Genomic DNA, 23,629 nt, shown 5'->3' with positions numbered 1-23,629 from the left:
AATCCTTTTTCCCTTTCAGAATAGATTGGATGTTAAAAGACAGCACTTTCATTCTGATTTATTTGCTAGATTCCAAACTTCTTCAACATTGATATCAACTTTGAACAGTGAGTGCATAAGATGACATAACTTCACAATCCTATCTTTCATTTCTAATTCCTTGATTTCTATCACTTCTGGCACTTTGGATACAAATAACACTAGCTGTTGAAGGGTCTTTTTAGGTTCGAGGAGGGCTTGCTCTTTCACAGTCTTCTTATTCAGTGCATCTGCATAACTTTGGTAGGCCTTGGCTGCTCTGTTCATTGGTAAATTTTGGGCAACTGAAATTTTTATGATTTCACGGTTTTGTTGGCGGGCTGGGCAGCTACCAGATGTTGTTGAATGGTTTTTCCCACAGTTAGCACAGACATACTTTTTGTATTTTCCAGACTCTTTTGTTTCTAATTTTAAGGGACATTCTTTAGAAGCATGTTTGTTTGCACATCTCAAGCGCAATTTTTAACTGACATTTTTATGATTTCACAGTTTTGTTGGCGGGCTGGGCAGCTACCAGATGTTGTTGAATGGTTTTTCGCACAGTTAGCACAGACATACTTTTTGTATTTTCCAGACTCTTTTGTTTCTAATTTTAAGGGACATTCTTTTGAAGCATGTTTGTTTGCACATCTCAAGCGCACCGCATGTGGTGACCTACATTTTTCATGAGTATGGCCATACTTTTGACACTTAAAGCACTGTATTATTGGTCGGTTGTACCTCTCAATATTCCTTCTTCTTCCATAAAGCCAAATGCTCTGAGGTAGAGAGTTGCTCTCAAATGCAACACAAATACTCAGGCTATCCTCTAATTTTTTGGTCTCTCGATTGTATCTTTTCAACCTCTTTAGTTCCTTAATCTCAATATTAGTTTCTGCCCTGAGGTCTGTTATCAGTTCTTCCTTTGTGTAATCTAGTGCTATTTGCTTGATTACACCATAGCTGACCTGTCTTTTCTCTTCAGGTGCTACTTCAACATTGTCAAACTTCTTTATTTTCATTAAAGTATCCAATGCAGTTTGTGATTGGACATATACATTTAGCCTATTCCTATCATAGTTTGAGTAAAAGTCAAACTTTTCTGTTTGAAGAATTTTCTTTAGCTCTAGAGTGATTGCTCTGTCTGATGGAAGTTTTACCTGTGAGGTGAAAACCACTGTGAGATTAGCCACTGATTCACTGCTTACAAAATCAGTAGTTGACTCTATTCTATTATTCCTTGTATTGGATTTCTGTAAAAATCTTTCCACTATAGGAGGTTTAACAGTTTTAGAGGTTTCTTGCTCAAGAGGTGATCCACTTCTCTTACCATTTCTTTTTAGTACTTCACTAATCCCTTCAGCCTCCATGGGATTTATGACATTTGTGATGTCCTCCTCTTCTTCTTGGGGGAGGGGAGGATAATCAACTGATAACCCTGAAAATCTATTATGGACACTCACTGAAGGTACAAATTGTAAATTCTGGGTTTGGGGGGTATGATATAAATGACCTTGATGGCTTGTATATGGCAGGGGTGCATAGTAAACTGTGTGTGGCCCTTGTGTTTCCTGATATGTTGACTGAGGGTATTGTAAGTGAAAATTTTTAGGTGGGTGATGGGGCTGTCCAGAGTATACTGGAAATGTCTGGGTGTGAGGTGGTGAGTATGCTATGTGTGGAGGTGAGAATGATGTTTGTGGAGATGAGAATCCTATTTGTGCTGGTGTTGACCCTGTTTCGGTTATATGGTTTGTCTGTTGTGGATGGCTAGTACCCAATGTGCTACTTCCCCCAGGGGGAACCCCCATTAAAGGGTGGGAATTCATTAATAGCCTCTAATCCAATTATTCTAAATGCTCTTACCCAGATTAAAGTTTTTACTACCAATAAATCTGAAAATAATCCTGGGCAAAATTTTATTTTTCAATTTTACCACGTTGGTCCGTTTTCGTCCCATATTTTCTGGATAAGTAGCCCTAAATTAATTTAAATAATTTCGCCGTAGGCTATGCGGCACTACCGCTTTCAAATTTACCGATAGCTAGCAGTTTAGCTAACACTCTGACATAGAATTTTTTCAGTGACATGGTTATTTCGCAATAAAACGAATACCCGAACACCAATGTTCTATGCTCGGACATCACTAACTTTCGGAATGCGAATACCCAGAAACTAATACTCTATTCTTGGAGGCCACTAATTTTCAGATTTATTATCTGGTCGATGAAACATATTGATTTTTAAAAGTTTAAAATTTTGGGATAAAGTTTGCTAGGTATGTAGGAGCCACAATCACCCTATTAAAGAAGGCTTACCCCAGGGAGCAATCCTTAGTCCTCTACTGTTTAATCTATATATATCTGAGTTTCAATTAAAATATGCATCATTTGAGCTCTAAGCAGATGACCTAGTGATCTGGAAATCAGGCAGAAACGTCACTGATTTAGTCAAAGATCTTCAACAAGATATCCACATAATCTCTTGCTTCTCAGAAGCCTTAGGTTTGTCTATCTCCACTTCCGAAACCAAATCAATCCTACTTACCACACAAAGACACTCAACCATACTAAATATAGTTGTGAATAACTCTACTATAGACTATGAATCTTCAGTGAAGTTATTGGGAATTGTTTTTGATTCCAAACTAAGATGGCATGATCACATCAAATCACTCAAGAAGAATATAATCCAGAAACTGGCCCTACTTAAACAACTTGCTAATTCTAAATGGGTTTCATCACCTAAAACAATGATAGATTTTTATAAAGTTTATATAAGAGCAAAAATGGAATATAGTATTCAATTTTTTGTTAATAGCTCGCCACAGATTTTTAACATGCTGGAGTCATTGCAAAATTTTGCAGTCCGTATTGCTATAAGATTTCATAAGAATACTCCAATAATTAAAATGAGAAACCTGTCAGGGATTACCTCTTTGTAAGAAAGAGCTTTGCTTCAGAGAAAAAGATATTTCACGAGAATACAGGCATATGGTAATCAACATTATGTATACCAGAAAATCTTCCATAACCTACCCTCTATGATTTTGGTATCATCTTCCTGGAATCTTTTTGTAAAGGAGTTTCCAGAGATGTCTTCTCAGTGGATGGATACTTTTCCCTTTGTGGATTCCCCACCATGGGAGATGGCCCATATTGAGTGTCACATGAGTATACTAAAAAAGAATAAATCCTGCTATTCAACCAAGGAAGTCGAGATAATTTTTAAAATTATGCGAATACCCATTTTTTCAATTATATGCATGTTTACACTGATCGTTCTGTTAAAGATTCTAAAGCTGGGGCAGCTGCCTGTATCCCTGATCTAAAACTAAATATTTTTGCCTCCCTTCCAATTAATTCATCAGTACTTTCGGCTGAATTATTTGCAGTCCGACTTGCATTAGATGCTTTAAGTGAGCTTGGGACTTCTTCAAGAAATGTCTTGTTCCTGTCAGATTCCCTTTCATCAATTCATCTTCTCAACAAGATAAATTATCAAGCTGATGATTATGACCGGAAAAATATTCGCCAAAAGATTGGATATCTGTTCTCAATGGGGTGTGGTATGGCATTCCTTCACATTCCTAATCATAAAGAAATCAAATATAATGAAATGGCAGATAATTTGGCAAATAAGGCTGCTGAGATCCCTCCGGCAAGAAATTTGAGAACAAAGAATTACAGAGAAGTTGTTAGAGCCAGAACAAATATTACTTACCAACGATTTTTGTACCCTCCTTTCAAGTCTAAGGATTTTAATATGATCTACTTTAAGTTAAAAACTGGAACGATTTTACTTAACGCTGACCTTTTTAAATGGGGAATCCACCACACCCCACTACGTAGAAAATGCTGTCAGAAGGTGGAAAACGCTCAACATGTGCTATTTGATTGCATACCAGGAGATAATGATTCCAGGAGACTGAGGAATTACTGCAATCAATTAAAGATCCCCTTTACTTTTGATGCTATCATCAATTACTCCCTGTCACATGAATTTGAAGCTATTATTTATAGGTTGATGATATCAATCCTGAAAAGACGCCATTATTACTAGCAGCACGTTGCTTGTTGTCAACCGGCAGATTTTTTTCTAGGAATATTGCCAGAAGCTTTCAATAATCAGTGAAGGTATTCCTGTAATGCCTAAGAGGTGAATGGACATCATACTGATCCACAGACCTCATAAACATAAGAAGAAGAAATTTAAGAAATACACTATTTTGAATTTTATTTTCGAAACGACGATCATTATTCAGATTCGAAGATCTAGATGTCATTTGAAGAATAGGCTGCTTTGTGGTGGAGGTGCTTGTAAGAATGAATCTCAGACGCTTAAAAACTGGAAACTTTAGCAGCTCTGTCACATCATTATTAGTTATTTTGTCATTTTGTACAAGTGAAATGCCTTAAAAACGCATCATCTAACGTCTAAAACAGATAGTGTTGTTGTTTTTTTCTTGACACTAAAACCAATTTCTTGTGAGTAATCCTTTCTCTTTGGTAAGAACTCGGACTGAAATCGAAGGAAAAAATTACGAATTGTAAGCTTAAAAATACAAATCTGCATGCCTTCCTATAAAATACTACAAAATTTTCAGCCCTGCTTTATTTTCAGGTGTGTTTTTCCGTAATTGTATCCCATGAGGAAAAGGGTATTTCAAGCAATAAAAGATTTGTGTAGTGTTTAAATATTTATTACAAAGTTGATATCTGTTTTACGACAATACTAGATAAGAAAACCGGGCACATTTAGTCCTGTATTATTTTTAAATTATTCTTGCCACCCCTTCAGACAAGTTTTTTTACTGCTTGGGGTGGCTGTTGATGCTAATGCTGCAAAACCTTACAAAAAAGTGCAGGGTGTTGAGGCGGCGATAGCCCCTTTTATATACCGAATAATTTAGGTTTGTTTTAAATTTTACTGTCGCTACTTACTTTCAGTTAATTCCGCTACTTAATTTCAGCCTTTCAACTATGGTGAACAAAATACTACTACTACTACTAACAACTCATTACAACACAAAGCCGCATGAGGCCGACACGGCTACTCACACTCCTCCTTCATCCCAATCTATTCAAAGCCTCTCTGTTTACACCCTCTCAGGAAGTTCCCATTTCCTTGAAAACTTTCTGCATGACATCTTCCTACCCCAACCACAGACAACCTGCTTTCTGTTTAGCCCTAGACTGTTGGCAATCTTCGGTAAAATCTTTGGCAATCCGTCATCCTTCTTCCGCAAAGCCCTAGCCATCTCAACCTTTCTCTTATTACAGCCCTAGAAAGTGGGATGCTGTCTAAAAATTTGGATTAGACGCTTTTGAAAAAAATTCTAGTTCTGAATTTCCTCAAGATTTTTTTCTTGCATATGCTACGATTCCATCTCAAAAATAGCCTACTCCTTAGCATAATTTCATTTGAAGGAAATTTATTTTTTAGCTTAAGTGCAGATCCTTTTTAAGATTAAATAAAAAAAAATCAAGTTTTTTTAAACTGAAAGTAAGGAGTGACATTAAAAGGAACAGAAATATATCCGTATATGAAAGGGGCTGTCTCCTCCTCAGCAACCCGCTATTTGCGCCAAAGTTTGACTCTTTCTCAATCCACTGTCAAAAATTAGGGACACGCCAAACTCAGTAGCAAAGAGAATCAAAATCAGCCAAAGATTTCGCTAGGTATTTTAAGATAATTCTTTCGATATTTATTTAAAAGTTCATTATAATGAAAACCAAATTTTTTAAATTGCCAAGTTAATTTATTTGCAGAAAAACCTCTTAAAATAACTTATACGTAACTTACAAATTAACTTTCGCAATAAACACCTATATTTGTAAATTTTTATTACGCATATGAGGGGGTTTGCCCCTTCGTCAATAATGAATTATAAAGGTTGTTTAATTAGAATAAATAGCTCTAAATACTTTAGCTTAAAGAGCAAGTTATTGAGGTGGGGACGAATCCCCTCATATACATGACAATTTGTCTTTGTTTTAAGTTTTAATGTTATTCCTTACTTTCAGTTGAAAAAACTGGTTTTTTTAATTTAATTTCTCATTTTTTTCAGATTAATGCTGGAGAATCTAGCGCCCCTTCATGGGAATTCTCTTCCCCCATGGAAAGATCCTCTCATGTAACCTCCTCCCCACCACCAGAAAAAATACTCCCTGAAAGCGTCTGTATACTTTCCAATAACCAATATTATATGTAAATAATGGGCAAAGTTCATTACTTGCAGCTTTTTTTTTAAATTAAGTCATCCTCAAAGACATGGATATTCGATTTTTTGACTAAGCTGAACAAAATGGCTATCTTGAAATTTTGATCCGATGACTTTGGGAAAAAACGACCATGGCAGGGGGCCTCGTTGCCCGCCAATTTTCTTTGTCCCTTAAAAAGAGCAATATAAATTTTAATTTTCGTTAGAATGAGCCCTCTCACGACATTGTAGGACCATTGGAATGATACGATCATCCTTGAAAAAAAACATGAGCAAAAAACCAGTATCTGTGATCATTCATCCGGCAAAAATTACAAAATTCCACATGCTTGCAGATAGAAGCTTGAAACTTTAACAGTAGGGTTCTCTGATATGCTGAATCTGATAATGTGATTATCATTAAGGTTCTATGACATTTAGAACCTTAAAAACGACCCCCTGCCATGGTCGTTTTTTCCCAAAGTCATCGGGGTGTTTACCACTTTTTTAGAAAATAATTTAAATTTTCTCAGGCTAGTAACTTTCGATGGGTAAGACCAAATTTGATAAAACTTACACATTTAAAATCAGCGTAGAAATCTGATTCATTTGATGTATATTTGGATAAAAATTCAGTTTTTTAGAGTTTCGGTTACTATTGAGCCGGCTCACTCCTTACATTTCCTGGGAATACCCCCAATGAAAAATTTCTCCCACAGAAAATTTCTCCATTGAGTCGAGATTCTTTTTCAAGTCGGCACATACAACTTTTTTTTTATATAGCTAACGCACAAACTTCTTTATTTGTTTCCCACTTAAGAAAAAATAAGTTTTTCGCAGAAAGTTGTAGTCCTTTTCTCGAAAGTGATAGGAGACGAATTGATTGTTTAAACACTTTTAAAAAAGCTTAGTCCTATTAGTTAATTCAAAATAAGGGAGCAATATGGAGCAGCCCCCCTCACTCATTAGGCTAATTTATGTTCGCTTTAATTTTAGTGTTTTTCTTTACTTTCTATTGAATTTTTTTTGTCCGCCCTCCAATTCAAATTTTAAGTTTAAATTTCCCAGGCCAAAAATTTAATTAATTAATTAGACAACACTAAAATTGAACAAACTTATTTTCAGTTGCTAGCCAGCAAAACAAATGAATTTATAATGAGATCCGTAAGCCAAAATGATTACAGGACACGACAACAAGAGATTATTATTTTGTTTCATTTCAAAAACTATACTCCGTCTAGGCTACTGGATCACGAATGAATTTATAGTGAACCCATGGATAAAATATTCTGAAAACAGAAGATTTGTTTAAATTTATTCTTTAAAACAGTCTTATAGGAATTGTTTTCCTTATATTGAACAACTAGCTATGTAAGCTATTGAATGTTACATTGTTGTAAATAAGTAATTTAGGGTAGGCTGCTGCTCCAAGACGCGCAAAAAAAACCTGAAGAGGTGCAGGATAGGCTAGGACACCCTAATGAAAAGCTAGAGGTAAGCCCCAGTTAGGCTTACCCAGACCAACCACGCTGGCCAGGATTACAATAAACTCAATCAGCAAAACATTAATTTTCAAGAGGTTTAATCGGCTGGAATAACATTAGGACTGCAAGTTTAACTCAATCCCCCCCCTAAAAAAGACCCAGGAGAAAGGTATTTAAGTTATGAAATGTAATCCATTACTAATATAAAGTAATTGTTATTTGGGAGTATGCCTGAATTTTTCACGTGAGTGGAAAATTTTGGGTATTAGGCTAATTTGAAAATCAATCAGCCATAGGGCTGTATCCAGGATTTTTTATGGGGAGGGGTTTAAAAAAGGAATTTTTCAGGGAGGTTATAGAAAACAAATAACTATTTTTTATCTATTCATTTTCGTTACGTCCGAAAAACATTTCAGTGGGAAATACATTTTTTTCACCTCTGTGATGGGATGGAAAGTTGCCCCGTGGAGAATTTCTACCTTTGAAAACTCTCCCCCTTACAGAAAATTCCCCAAAGAAGACATTATAAGAGATTAACTTGAAGAAAAGCATGGTAAGTTAAGTTTTAATCTATAGAATAAGACTGGTTGTATAGGCTATTCTCTAAATTGTATACATTCGTCACCAATAAAAGTTATGTGGATCTCCGAGTTTTCTTCAACCTTATTGGTCATTTTGGGATTAACATAAAAATTACAGGCTATCTTTAATAACAAGACCGAATCCAGGGAGTAGAATGAGGGGATTGCCAAAAAAATGTTTTCCCAACACAAAAATATGTATTAAAAATGTATAAACACAGTTTTGATATATTTCTTTAGTTTTTTTTTGCATCCCCTCCCCCAAACAAGCCTTAAATGCTAGTAAAATTAAACTAAATAAACCCAAGTTTTTGTATGTACTCAGAGACCAATGTTTGTACACCTTAAGCCAATTAACATATGTAAAGCGCTTACACTGAAAATTGAAATAACGAGTTGAAAATAGAATTTTAAGTTTTAATTTGACAACCGATGTCATGGTTATGGTGATAAATTGATAAGTTTAATGGACCGGAAAGATAAGAACAAAATTTCGCTTCTTATCTATCCACTGTGTGTTAACGGATTAAAATTGAATATGCATTTTAATGGGTTTTTCTTTTTGTTTCATGAATTAATTATACCTATTGTGATTTGAGAGCTCAAGGCATTGGTTACGCCTTATTACTGATGATCATATCCAGATTTTTTTTTTGGGGGGGGGGGACAAAAGGATTTAGTAATTTCAGTCGTTTCGTCCAAGTGATTTGAAATTTTGATCTTTCTTCAATTCTTGCAATAAAAAAAAGTACTAGATCTTCCAAATTCCGTTCAAATGAGCCCTTTCATGATATTCTAGGATTATTTGTTCAATACGATAACCCATGGAAAAAAAACCAACAAACAAACGCGCATCTGTGATCTTTCTCTTTCAAAAACTACGAAATTGCCCATTTTTACAGATGAGAGGGTGATACTTCTTCAACAGGGTTCTCAGATACGTTGAAACTGATAGTATGATTTTCATTAAGATCCCTTGACTTTTAGAGTATGTTTCTCCCTTTTTTTCGAAAATCAGGCAAATTTTCTCAGGCACGTAAGTTTTGGTGGGTAACATTGAACTTGATGAATTTTAAATATCTGGAATCAGCATAACAAGTCGATTCTTTTGAGAGTTCGTTACCAAGAACTGTTTGATCGATCGGACATAGATTTTTAAGATTTATATAGTTAGGATATTATGCAATAATTTCAATACCCGGTCGCTATGGCTTTCATCTCGGACACTATGCTACTAATTTTTGGAATTATCAATGTCGTCCAATTATTTACAAAACTTGGCCACAACATATACAATTGAACTTGAGGCATTACCTATAACAGACAGCAACTACGGAGATTAGTCTTGTTAACCTCCAGGGCCGTCGTTTGGAGTGGCGCCTAGGGGAGGGGGGTACCTGCCCCCCCAATAATTTGCAAAAATATATTATATGGCCCCAGGGCTGTATGGATATTTGTTTGGGGGGAGTATAAAACGTTTTTAGGGGGCACAAAAAAATTAAACATCAAAAATTGTATATTATTCATTTTTGCTACGTTTTTTACGAGTCGGACAAATATTCGGGAGGGAGCTTAAAATCCCCAACCCACTTTTTACTTATTTTGTCTAAATTGTCTTCCGAATATTCCCATCAACCCATATTCGCATTAGCTGACATGAATAGAATAGAAATACTATATTATCAGGCAAACTCTCACAACATAAAACTGTCGAACTTGTTGCCTTTAACCAGCTAGCCTACATTGTATACACACACAAAAATTAAGCGCATAAGTGAAATATTAAAACATTGCCTACTGCGATATAATGAGTACAATGAATAAAATGAAAAAAATAATGGGACATAAGTAAAAACATAAGAACATTATAAAAAACATACACTGATGAATCCAACTGGCCTGTCAGATAAAAATGAAACGACAATACTTAACGGATGGTTGCCAAAATCACCACGATCTTTTTGCCCACGAAAAATCGCAACAGCTCAAAATGCACCCACCCGGCACCGGCACACGCTGTACATGGGTTTGGGATGTGAGCAACCTCTCGTCTCATCCCCAATAAAGTACTGAAACCTAAAATTTATCCAATCGTGGGCGTTTTGAGTTATTGGCATTTTGAGTGTTAGCCTACTTAAGAATATATATTACACATTAACGGGATGCATTACACATTTCATTTATTTATGTTTTTAACAAAAGTTGGCACAAAGCTCTTTCTGTACCGCTCAATTAATTAATAGGATTTAAAACTTAGATTTTTTGTGCTTTTGATCGGGGTAAACGGGGCTTTGGAGGGCAAAAAGGGGCTGGGAGTATACATTGAAAGCTTGGTTTACAACGCAGATTATTTCCGAAATTGGTACAAAGAGTAACACGTCGGGCTGCCAAGGTAGGGAGGCGGAATTCCTTGAGGAGGAGAATGTAAGGCACTTTGCCCTGACCGTAAATAATTCTCAGGGCTCTCTTCTGGATAATTTCTAGTTTATCAGACTGATCCACCGTAAGACCAAAATGCCACACTGTGCAAACATACTGAAGCTGTGGATGGATAAAATAATAGAGCAAATGTAAGCCTCCCATTTTAAATCGCTAGTCAGTGTGACCCCCTAAGAGTTTAGTTTTTGTTACAATTATCTCATTAGGTATTGGAGTTATAAATGATGGCTTTAATTTAAGAAAACTAAATGTCTTTCTATGAGATTTTTGGGAGTTCACTTTCAAGTTTGATTGGGCTGCTTCACTTGCAACGTCTTTGAGAGTTTCCATTGCACTGCTCTTAATATTTCTTCTGCAGTTTTCGAGCAATGAGATGTCATCCATGGACTCCCATCGATTGGCTGATTCATTAGCAAGATTGTGTGTGTATGTAGAGGAGAGGGGGGTAGTTGCCCTCCGATCACTTTGACTCTTAAAAAGGGCACTAGAGCTCTTGATCAAGAATCCAGTGAGCCCCTTCCGTTGTTTATATGTACACGCTTTCTATAAAAAATCTTATATGCCCCAGGGCATAAATTACAATCCTTGTCCTGGGCTGTCTGTGTATGTAGGGGGGGGGGGGTGTCATCTTTGAAGATATAATTTCCAGACTTTTCTACTAAGTTGAACAAAATGGTTATATAAAAATTTTGTCCCGCGGTTTTGTCTCTTCTGTATGATTTTTTTTCAGAAAATTCACTATTTTTGTAAATGCGATGCACCTATTTTTTAAACTTGTGAAGCGTTTTGATTCAAAAGGGAATAGAAGTCAGCCAGTCATGGTTTGGAACTATATTCTTTGTAGATCACTAAAGCTATACCCCAGCCGGTGGTGTAATTCCGTCAAAATCCTGGGGGAAGGGGGGTAAGCCAATTTTCCCAAACCAAGTGAAAATGACGGAGAAAACTGAAAACTGGTTTGCGATTGCTGAGGATGTGGGAGATGCGGCTAGACGGCATAATAGTAAAATATTATACTGGCATGTTAATAAATTGAAAGGGAGAAGCCAATCCGGACTAGTCCCAGTTAAAGATTGGAATGGGGCCACAATTAGTGATAAGGAAAAAGTTAAAGAAAGATGGGTGGAACATTCTGAGAATGTGCTAAACTGAGATACAGTTGCAGGAAAAGATATAGATGAAAATGAAAAAGTTTGTGATACCTTGGATGTGAAGGAAGATTTGTTCAGTGAGGAAAAAATTGTGACAGTACTAAAAGGATTGAAAAATAATAAGGCCCCAGGTGCTGATAGTATGATTAATGAGTTTCTTAAATATGGTGGCTCTGAGGTTAGGAATAAGCTACTGAAGATTATGAACATGATTTTTGAAAAAGGGGAAGTACCCAATGATTTTAGGAAAACCTTAATTAAACCACTCTATGAGAAAGGTGACAAGAGTGAGTGTCGTAATTATCGAGGTATTAGTCTGGTCTCTGTAGGTAGCAAATTACTGAGTAATATGATACTTTTTAGACTGAGACATGCTGTAGACAAAGTTTTAAGGGAAGAACAATGCGGTTTTAGAAAAGGTAGAGGATGTGTCGACCATGTTTTCACTCTTAGGTTAATAATTGAGAAGTCCCTTCGTTGTCAAACACCTTTGGTCCTCAGTTCTATCGATTATGAGCAAGCTTTCGATTCTGTTGATAGAAGAGCGTTAACAAAGGTCTTATCGTTATATGGTATACCAGAAAAATACATTAAAGTGATTAGCGCTATGTACGAGAATAATACTGCTGCGGTTAAGGTAGGAAATGAGGTTAGCAACTGGTTTTGTATTAAATCAGGAGTTAAGCAGAGTTGTGTTCTATCCCCCTTTATATGGATCATTTTGATGGACTTCGTCAAAGGAGCACAGGAAAGGCAATTGGAGACCATGGAATCAAATGGGGAGGAAGAACGCTCCTGGACTTAGATTATGCTGATGATTTAAGCATATTAGATGAGATTGTGAGCAAAATGAATGAATTTTTAGAGGTTTTACGAGTTCAGGGTGCTAAAATAGGCTTGAAAATCAATGTTAAGAAGACTAAGTCACTAAGGCTAGTAATAAGTGAAGATGAACAGGTGACATTAGGTAACGAAAAGATTGATCAGGTTAGGAGCTTCAGTTACCTTGGTAGTATTATTAGTAAAGATGGTGGGAGCAGTGAAGATGTTAAAAGTAGAATAGCTAAGGCTCAGGTTGTTTTTTCACAGTTAAAATAAGTTTGGAATAATAGAAAGATAAGTCTACAAACCAAGATTAGAATATTGGAAGCTGCAGTGATGACAGTGGTCAAATATGGCTCTGAAACATGGGCACTCCGAAAAGCAGATGAAAATTTACTAAATGTTTTCCAGAGAAATTGCCTATGGATTGTTCTGGGTACCCAGTTGACTGACCGTATTTCAAACAGTAGGTTGTACGAAAAGTGTGGTTCAATCCCGCTTTCTGGGGCTATAATGAAAGAAAGGTTGAGATGGCTAGGCCACGTTCTACGGATGAAGGATGACAGATTACCGAAGGTTGTCCTTTTTGACCAACCGACTGGGGCTACACGGAAAGTAGGTCGTCCTTGTCTGGGTTAGGAGGATGTAATAAATAAAGATTTAAAGGAAATGGGAACTTCCTGGGAGGGTGTAAAGAGGGATACTTTAAATAGATTAGGTTGGAGGAGGAGCGTGCGTCGCTGTGTTGGCCTCAGGCGGCTTGGTGCTGCAGCGAGTTATTAGTAGTAGTAGTAGTAGTAATCATTAATCCTAATGAAATATACCCAAGAGAAAAGAAAATATTCCAAATATAATGAAAAAAAAAATACTTTATTAACAAAATTAAGGAAACTACGACAAAGAATTTTGGAAAATGGGCCGCCCAGAACGCACTATATTAAATACGTAATCTAAACTAAAAAAAGAACTAAACAAAATACCAACTAAATACTTACTTAAAAGATTCCTACATCTTAGTTGTTTACTAAGCCAAAGCTAAGACAGCAAACCGGTTCTTCGCAAATTCAATTTATCTTACAGAGCGTAATTCTTGAGTGTATTTCGTTTAATTATCAAGCACCAAATTAAGTAATATTTCGCTGGTGGAATGTTTAAAAACTATAAAATTAAGACCATAGCCAAGAATGAGTCCCTTCCAAAAACACCCTTTGTGTAAATGATTCCAAAGATCTAGTGACGCCTTCATTGTCCCCATAATGAGCCAAACCTATCCTAGATGATAAAATTGAATGGTTACACCGTCACTTTCTACTCCTGACCAAGCTCAGTAAGATACAATTTTTAGTAAAAGTCTGAAGGGCTATTCATTATTTACCCTTTATCCCCTACCCTCAAAGGCCAGACGGATCATGGCTCCCTGAAACAATAAACTAGAACATAAGTTGTTACCTCTAATCAGATTCTTTCTGGAGTTGAAGAAATTTTACTAGTGAGTGTTACGACGACAACAATTTACAGGGCCTCTTCCTTACAGTAATCGTATTGTAACTACAAGAACAGCACATCCTTTTATCACCGCACTCTGATGAAACCCAAAGTTCCTTTTTGATTGAAGATCTGATCAGAAGGACAAATCCACCCCTTTCTTCTCTTATCCCTGTTCCAGAGGAGTACAATCGATTTTGAACCCCAAACACGCACAAATAAGGTACTAGCTTTTCCAGCCCCTAAAGGTTTATTTATATCCGGAAATCCACACGGAAGCTGTTTTGGTGATTAAAATGGATAGTAAAAATATTGGAAAATGTGTGCTCTAGAATGGGAACACTGAGATGGTTAGCCTACTGAATACATGGCTGTTTTGCTAAAATAGTCATCAAACCTAATACAGGCCCTATTTGCTGGCTTGCCAACAAGATTTTTAGCTCACAAAAGATTAAAAATTATTGTTAATTTATTCAGACTGAAAATAGCACCTTAAAAAAACAAATTTGGTTGCATTAAAAAGCTATAAAAAAAATCACTTTCTTTTCTCATGCTGGTTTTAACCTTAATGAGACCAATTAACCATAAATTGGATCTCAACAAATATAACATTTTATAATGAAATTTGCATTCATTAAAGACATCCGACATTTTTTGGACCCAACAATATAGAACTCTTTTGAAAATAGGAAGAACATTACTCTTTACTCAGTCAATGATAATGAGTATGATTAACTTGATAGATACTTACTGATGGAATGACTTGGCTCGGTCATCTAGTAGATATTTAAGTCCTATAAAATAAACTTTCTTGAACTCTGGGCGCTCGAATAACTATTCACCCAAGCCATATTTCAGTATACAGATAAATGAATACTTTCCCCAGAAGATTTACATACATGTTCGTATATCGCGTTTGTATGACCTTGTAAGCCACTACACGCAACAAAAGATGGCGGCAGCAAGACTAGCTCTGTGACGGAAGCCCGGGAGGTATTACTAAATAGTATTGTATTGTATCAGATTAACGACGCTTCTTGACTATTAAGGTCCCTGCGTCGGCCCTGCAGTGCATTGCTGCAGCATGATTCGATCTCTGGGTCCCGTATTACCAAGCTAAGGTCAAACCCACTGCGCCACCACAGGACGAATTACTAAATAGTAGTTATTAAAGGATGAACATTCAATTCATAGTAATTAGGTGAAGTCATAGCAGTACCTGTCCTTGCTCCTAGTCTGGTAAAGTCAGTGAGTAGCCGCTTAAAAATTTCCTATTTCCCGAAAAGTTGGAAAAATGCAAAAATAATGTTTAAAAAAAATGGTAAAAAGAATGATGGCAATCCAGCTTCTTACCGTCCGATTAGCCTACTCTCAAATCTTGGTAAAATATACAAGCGTGCCATTGCAAATAGAATGATTGCGATTAGCAGTGAAAATAGTTGGCTGTCCCTGCAGTTTGGCTTCCGCAGTGGGAAAAGTACTATTGATGCAATTGATAGGAAAACATTGGTGGAGGAAAACATGCAGAAAAACATCTTTACTTTATGAATATGTTTTGATATAAAAGGCGCATTTGACGCCGCTTGGCATCCTAGAATACTGAAAAAGTTAAAGGCTAAATTGTGCCCTGATGGGGTTTTAAATTTAATTTATAGCTAACTTTCAGATAGAGTTGTTATATGGGTGAATATTCTTGCATTTTAGAGCGATCATGTCCTCAAGGTTAGCCATGTTAGACATCAAATTAACTCGGCAAAACAATATTCTGCTCGTCTTTTAACGGTTGCAAAGAGTAATTGTAACCTGAATCTACATACATTGATGATGCTGTATAAATCAATAATTGAAAGCCATATTTTATACGCGTGTCCTATTTAGATCTCTGCATTGAAAAAAAAAATCAGTAAATGCTACGGTTGGCACAAATATCTTCTATGATCATAATTTCTAAATCCTTTAACACAGCTCAAACACATGTGGTACCGCTCTCAGAGGAGTGCTTCTAATGGATTTCAGAGGATTGGAATTTGAAGTATATTAAGATACGGATATAGATAAAAAATGCTGTTTGAACAATCTCATACATATATCACCCTTGGAAAGGTTTAACCTCTGTAGGCTATAAATTCTTTTGAGTTTATATAAATTTGGACTAGAAGCAAAGCTTATTTCACATACTTGCCAATCAAAATATTCCTTCACATCCAAGCTAACATTTCACCCAAACAATATCATTGGTTTTTTTCCTCAATGTGAGTTCTTTGGTGAACAGTTAAAGAAGACCTTTGACTGAACTTTTTCATACAAACATCACACTTGAAAAGTTTCTCCCCAGTATGAATTATTTGGTGTCTTGATAGATGGGAATTACGGCTGAACTTTTTCATACAATATCACACTGGTAAGGTTCTTCCCCTGAATGGATTCTTTGATGCCTAGATAACTCAGACCTAGAGCCAAAGCTTTTTTCACATACTTGGCACTTGAAAGGTTTCTCCCCAGTATGAATCCTTCGATGTTTTGTTAAATTAGAATTTATGCTGAAGCATTTCATACATATATCACACATGTAAGGTTTTTCCCCTGAATGGATTCTTTGATGCTTAGATAATTCAGGGCTAGAAACGAAGCACTTTTCACATACTTGACATTTGAAAGGTTTCTCCTCGGTGTGAATCCGTCGATGAATTGTTAAATAAGAACTTTGCCGGAACTGTTTCAAACATATATCACACTTGAAAGGTTTCCCCTTGGAATGACTTCTTTGGTGTTGTGTCAAATTATCACTAGAAGCAAAGCTCTTTTCGCATATTCCACACTTGTAAGGTTTTTCCCCAGTGTGAATTATTCTGTGTCTAGACAGACAAGAACTACTACTGAACTTTTTCCTACAAATATCACACATGTAAGGTTTTTCACCTGAATGGATTCTTTGATGCTTAGATAATTCAGGGCTAGAAATGAAGCACTTTTCACATACTTGACATTTGAAAGGTTTTTCCCCGGTGTGAATCCGTCGATGTTTTGTTAAGTTAAAATTTGTGCTAAGCAGTTTCATACATATGTCACACTTGAAAGGTTTCTCTCCAGTGTGAATTCTTTGGTGTGTAGTTAAGGAGGAAATTCGACTGAATTTTTTCATACAAATATCACACTGGTATGGTTTTTCCCCTGAATGGATTCTTTCATGCTTAGATAAGTCAGGGCTAGAAATGAAGCACTTTTCACATACTTGACATTTGAAAGGTTTCTCCCCGGTGTGAATCCGTCGATGAATTGTTAAGCTAGAATTTGTGCTGAACAATTTCATACATATGTCACACTTGAAAGGTTTCTCCCCGGTGTGAATTCTTTGGTGTGTAGTTAAGGAAGAAATTCGACTGAACTTTTTCATACAAATATCACACGTGTAAGGTTTCTCCCCAGTATGAATTCTTTGATGCCTAGATAGATGAGAATTACGGCTGAACTTTTTCCTACATATATCACACTCAAAAGGCTTTTCTCCACAATGACTTCCTTTATAATCAGATATATCATGTATCACTTGATTGAAATCTGATGCCTCATGTTGAAAATCTGAATCTATTTCTTGTTTTAGATATATAGTGATTAAGCCAGGCATACTAGATATTCCATTTACATGGTCGGGTAGATCATTCTCAACCAAAGATGTGACAGAGATGTCTAAAAAAAGTCAAACTAAATTATTTTTTGTGAGATTTGTTTATCAACAATATATTTAAAATTTGATCTGCAACAGTAAATTAAAAATCAGCGAACAGAAATTTGCATGACTCTGCCTCAAGTAATTAAAACATAACGTATAATCTGACACTTTTCTTTTTATAGTTTTCCCTTACTGATATCAGTTTTTAGAGCCTAAAACTATTTTTAAAACTTGAGGTATTTCAAGACTCGTTTTAATGAGATTACACGCTAAAATATACTATGTTTTTAAACGAGCAATATTTGTGGATGTAATTATGTATGTATGTATGTGATTTTTTTCGAAAATGGATCCATACTTTTGCAGGAAAATTGGCATCCTGGTATATTCTGGCATAAACAAACAATTTAGATAGGTCAGAAGTTTGAAAAAGTTCGTTCAGAGTCTTAATTTTAGAAAACGTATTTATGCGAGGGACGTCATTTTTATATACATCAGTATTGCAATGACGTCACACTTGAAAAAATTGAAAAATTTTTAGGTAAGGAGAAGTTTATATAGTATGAAAAGACATTAAGGCGCGTAAAGAGGAAAAACTGATAATTGCAAAAATATTTGTATATATTTTAACAAAGGATTGCAACAATTCAAGAACCTTAAAAAAGAAAACTAAAATTTGAAGCTTAATTTAAATTGTTGTTACAAAAACATCGCTACCAAATTTTTTTTCTTATAAGTATAAGAAATGTAAGACAACAAAAAACTTGGAAATTTTTTTCAAGTTCCGTTCACAATCACTAAAGTTATTATGTATGCTATAAAAATATTTACAGTGCCTGTGTAATAATTTTAACTGCGTAGTTTTTATCAGATTAACGACGCTTCTTGACTACTAAGGTCCCTGCGTCGGCCCTGCAGTGCATTCCTACAGCATGATTCGATCTCTGGGTCGCGTATTACCAAGCTAAGGTCAAATCCACTGCGCTACCACAGGACTTTAACTGGGTAGTTTTTCGAACAATGTTTTATTTTAAACTTGTAAACGGGACTTGGGTGGGGAGCATTCATGAGTAAAATTTTGAATACCAGTTTAAGGGTTTTCTTCCATAGAGATTTTTGAGGTAGACCTTATACCGTTTCAAGGCTTAAACTCCAGAAATGACACTAAAATCACACTTTGGTACCATAAGACATTTTACGATGGTCTTGTGATGCCAAAAGTATTAAAATCCACGTGGATGTATTAGCTTTAAGACAATTTTAAGCAGCTCCCTAAGATGTTCTAGTGCTCTTTGAGGAGTGGAGAAAGAAAATAGACAGAAGATGAAGTTATGATCGCCTTCAACACTTTCTAAGATTTTCCAATTTGTTTCCACAATTAACTTTTACAATCAACACGAATCTGAATAATATCCGCCATTCCTGAATCAGCATTAACGGTTAAATTTTCTTAAACATATATTTAAACCTGTGGCAAGTATGGGTTCTGATTTTCTATGTCTTAGATTTCAACTAATTATGAGATTCAAGTGTGTTCCGGCCCTGGACATGATGATTTTTGCTAGCTTAAAATAAGGTAATGAGAAGTTTATATAGACTTCAATATCAAAAGACTTTAAGGCGCGTAAAGTGCAAAAACTGGTAATTGCAAAAATATTTGTATATATTTTAGCAAAGGATTGCAACAATTCAAGAACCTATAAAGAGAAAACTAAAATTTGAAGCTTAGTTTAAAAACATCGTTTGTTTTTAAACTAAATTTTTATCGTTTAATAGTTTTTAATCGTTTGTTTTTTAAAACTTGTTACAAAAACATCGCTACCAAATTTCTTTTCTTATAAGCATAAAAGTGTAAGACAAGAAAAAGGTTGAAATTTTTTTTTAAGTTCTGTTCACAATCACTAAAGGATAGTTGTTTTTAGAGGAGAGAAAAGAAATAAAGTTTGGCATTTAAGTAGCATAAGAAAAAAATATTTACACAAGAATAAACCAATGATTAAAAACTGTTTCATTCGCGTCAGCTTTTATCACTTTCAATATAACGGGCCGAACGGTATATTTGTCGATTTCAGGAGAGCTGAACTGACTGGGGAATGATTCAAACAGGTTGGGTCAAAATGATATTTTTTTGCATGAGGATTGAGTTAAATGAGGGTTGAATTACATGGGAGTTGAGTTAATTAGAAGTTGAGTTGCACAGCAGGGTTGAGTGAAAAAGGGATTCAGTAAAACGGGGAGTTGCAAGCGAGTTCACTTAAATGGATCCAGATACGTGGAGGTTAATTAAAATACCTGTTGAGTTGCATAGGGTTGAGGTGAATCGGGGCTCAGTTAAATAGGGATTGAGTTAACTAGGGATTAAATTACAAGAGGGTTCAGTTATATAAGTTCAGTTGCAGGAAACCTTTTTTCCTATGTAGAGTTCCTTGGTGTTTAGATCCATCAGTAATAGCAATCAAGCTTTATTTCGTATTACTGACTACTGAAAAATTTGTCCCTAGGATGAATTGAATGGAGTCTATTAGAAAAAGAAGTAAAAGTCAAAACTTTTCCCATATATTGGACTCAAATGGTTTTTCCCAGCATGATTTCTAAGGTGTTTCGATACTCCAGATGAAGAAGCAAATTTTTTTGCATACTTTACGCTATAATAGTTTGTCTCCCTTATGAAACCTCAAGTGTACTGATAAATTTGAACTATGGTTGGACTCTTCATTAATAAATTAAACTCAAGAAGTCTTTTTCTAGTTTGATGTCTTGTCTGTTTAGATAAACACTAACAGTGGAAATTCATTTTCATACTCAACACTCAAAAAAATTTTCCCCAACACAGACATGTTTGTCCGCATAGACGTCATTATAAGTATATACGGCTTTGTATATGACGTCATTATGAGTATATAAGGAGGCGATTCAAAAAGAAATTTCAGTATAAATCCTACAATGGCAGAAGAAACAGCCGAGGAAGCTGCTCAAAGAGTTAATTCAAAGAGAAATTTTAGTATAAATCCTACAATGGCAGAAGAAACAGCCGAGGAAGCTGCTCAAAGAGTTAATGCCAAAAGGCTTGCGGCTAATAGATAAAGTAAGAAAAGAAGCGTGCCGAAGAATCACATGAACAGCGTGAAAACAGGCCTGCGTCTCAAAGAGAAAATGACGACCGGGACACAGGGAATATAAATGACGACTGGGACACAGGGACATAACTACAACGGGGACGCCGGGGGGAGGGAAAAGGGGGAATATATAAATGACGACGGGGACACAGGGAATATTCGATTAGCAATCACCATCAACAAAGCACAAGGGCAATCATTAGAAAAATGCGGTACAGATCTGAATACGGATTGTTTTTCCCATGGACAATTATATGTTGCATGTTCAAGTGTCGGTAAACCTGACAATCTATTCATATGCACAGACCATGGGACAGCGAAGAATGTTTTATATTTGTAAGTTTTACGTAGTTAAAAACATTTATATATATCTACCTATATTCACAGCTGGGACACAGGGACACAACTACAATGGCGCGTAACTAATATGGCACGTAACGACTTACGCGCGCGGGGGGGCTTGGGGGGAGCACAAAGTGCCCCCACCAACTAGGTGTTGGTGTGGCGCGAAGCGCTACACCAACAGCTAGTATTTTATATAGATTACTAGCTGTTGGTACGGCGCTTCGCGCCACACCAACACCTAGTTGGTGTGGCGCTTTCGCGCCCAGTTCCCCCCCGCGCGTAAGTCGTTACGCGCCATTGTAGTTGTGTCCCTGTGTCCCACCTGTGAATATAAATAGATATATATATTTTTAACTACGTAAAACTGGTGATAAACTTTTACTGGTGATAAACTTGACCTATGCAATCAGATTTTTTTTTTAAATAATGTTCAAGCTAGACTCCTGATGACACAAGGTCACAACTGATGAGACAAAAGTCAAGATTTAACAATAGTCAATGTTCTCTATTATTTCAAATTCTCAGCAGAGGCGAAATTCAAACCATTTAAAGTTGCAAAATCTGCAATCAAAACACAATTCTTAAAAGTTTTTGTGACTTTTGTGCCTTCAAAAATATTGAATTGGCTCAACCATACCGACTAGAATGACCCTATGCAATTTATTGCATAGGGTCTATAAGGTAAATATAAGGTATAAAATAAGGTAATGAGAAGTTTATATAGACTTCAATATCAAAAGACTTTAAGGCGCGTAAAGAGCAAAAACTGGTAATTGCAAAAATATTTGTATATATTTTATCAAAGGATTGCAACAATTCAAGAACCTATAAAGAGAAAACTAAAATTTGAAGCTTAGTTTAAATTTTTGTTACAAAAACATCGCTACCAAATTTCTTTTCTTATAAGCATAAAAATGTAAGACAAGAAAAAGGTTGAAATTTTTTTTTAAGTTCTGTTCACAATCACTAAAGGATAGTTGTTTTTAGAGGAGAGAAAAGAAATAAAGTTTGGCATTTAAGTAGCATAAGAAAAGAATATTTACACAAGAATAAACCAATGATTAAAAACTGTTTCATTCGCGTCAGTTTTTATCACTTTCAATATAACGGGCCGAACGGTATATTTGTCGATTTCAGGAGAGCTGAACTGACTGGGGAATGATTCAAACAGGTTTAGTCAAAATGATAGTTTTTTGCATGAGGATTGAGTTAAATGAGGGTTGAATTACATGGGAGTTGAGTTAATTAGAAGTTGAGTTGCACAGCAGGGTTGAGTGAAAAAGGGATTCAGTAAAACGGGGAGTTGCAAGCGAGTTCACTTAAATGGATCCAGATACGTGGGGGTTAATTAAAATACCTGTTGAGTTGCATAGGGTTGAGGAAATATATTTGTTGAGTTGCATTTTATTGCAAAAAAAAAAACATATTGCATAGTTACATTTTATTTAGCTATGGGTATTTCAAACTTCTTATGCAGTGAATATATTTCTACTAATATGAGCAGTAAAGAAAATACCATAAGGAAATTAATTTCCCAAATTCAATTGTTGTAAAAGAGCGAAAGCAAGAGCATGAGGTTAATAGCTATAGTGATTTTTTGTTCAAAGACACAATTAGAACACAAGATTTTATGTCCTATCCTCCTGATCCTGAATTTTACAGTAAATATTTCTTTCTAAATAAGAGAGGAGCGTAAAAGTAAACATGAAAGAAAGTTCAAGGAATCTTTCATTTCTTTCGAAATGCCTAGGGATAATTATCCCAGTTTGGATACGCAAATGGATACAGTAAAGCTTGTGATATATTTAAAAACATACCTTTAACAATGCTTGTATCTAACTCAGGTTTGACAGGATCAGATTCAGGCTCGAGTTTTGCAGTAATATCTTGAGAAACATAAAAAGTATGGTCTACCTGATCAGTCACCAAAATAGAAGGCTTCCATCCGAGAGTATTCATGCTATCACCTGATCTGTCTTCAGGTTCTGGAAATATTACAAGTAAAATCACATAAGAATCCTCACAAGAAACCAAGGGGGCACCTTTTACAATAGTTTAGCATCTAACACAACTTTTATATTGCACTTCGAGAGGTGAAGGAAAAAGCTAATACTTAAAAGAAATAAAGATGTTTTGACGAAAAATTAAATAATATTCAAACCTTCAGCTATTTAAAAAAAAATAGCTTATCTTAAAAACTTATAATATCTTAAAAACGAATAAATTATCTTAAAAATATTAAAAAAATAACAATCAAAACTAAACTATCCAACGTTTCTCGCAATAATAAGCATAAAATACTTGTCCATCCAGACA

The 23,629-nt window shown here is 35.6% G+C and overlaps 2 protein-coding genes across 6 annotated transcripts in view; both read right to left on the bottom strand.

The window, feature by feature from the left end:
* The window catches only part of LOC136028025 (zinc finger protein 681-like), a 32,305-nt gene extending 30,329 nt beyond the window's left edge, over positions 1-1,976 (bottom strand). Inside the window, exon 1 of the mRNA XM_065705598.1 lies at positions 1,885-1,976. The gene's annotated coding sequence lies outside the window, so the exon portion shown is untranslated. The remainder of the gene's footprint in view (positions 1-1,884) is intronic.
* Positions 1,977-16,170: 14,194 nt separating this feature from the next.
* Positions 16,171-23,629, bottom strand: part of LOC136028022 (zinc finger protein 271-like) — a 38,202-nt gene continuing 30,743 nt past the window's right edge. For all 5 annotated transcript variants that reach the window (XM_065705590.1, XM_065705589.1, XM_065705593.1 and 2 more), the window contains 2 exons: positions 23,131-23,298; positions 16,171-17,869 (listed from right to left, as the gene is read on the bottom strand). In XM_065705590.1, coding sequence (XP_065561662.1) covers positions 16,566-17,869; positions 23,131-23,298 — 1,472 coding nt within the window. In that variant the 3' untranslated portion in view covers positions 16,171-16,565. The remainder of the gene's footprint in view (positions 17,870-23,130; positions 23,299-23,629) is intronic.

This window comes from Artemia franciscana, chromosome 6, assembly GCF_032884065.1.
Source record: "Artemia franciscana chromosome 6, ASM3288406v1, whole genome shotgun sequence".
Lineage (NCBI taxonomy): Eukaryota > Metazoa > Arthropoda > Branchiopoda > Anostraca > Artemiidae > Artemia > Artemia franciscana.
This window is presented reverse-complemented; position numbering and strand designations above follow the sequence as displayed.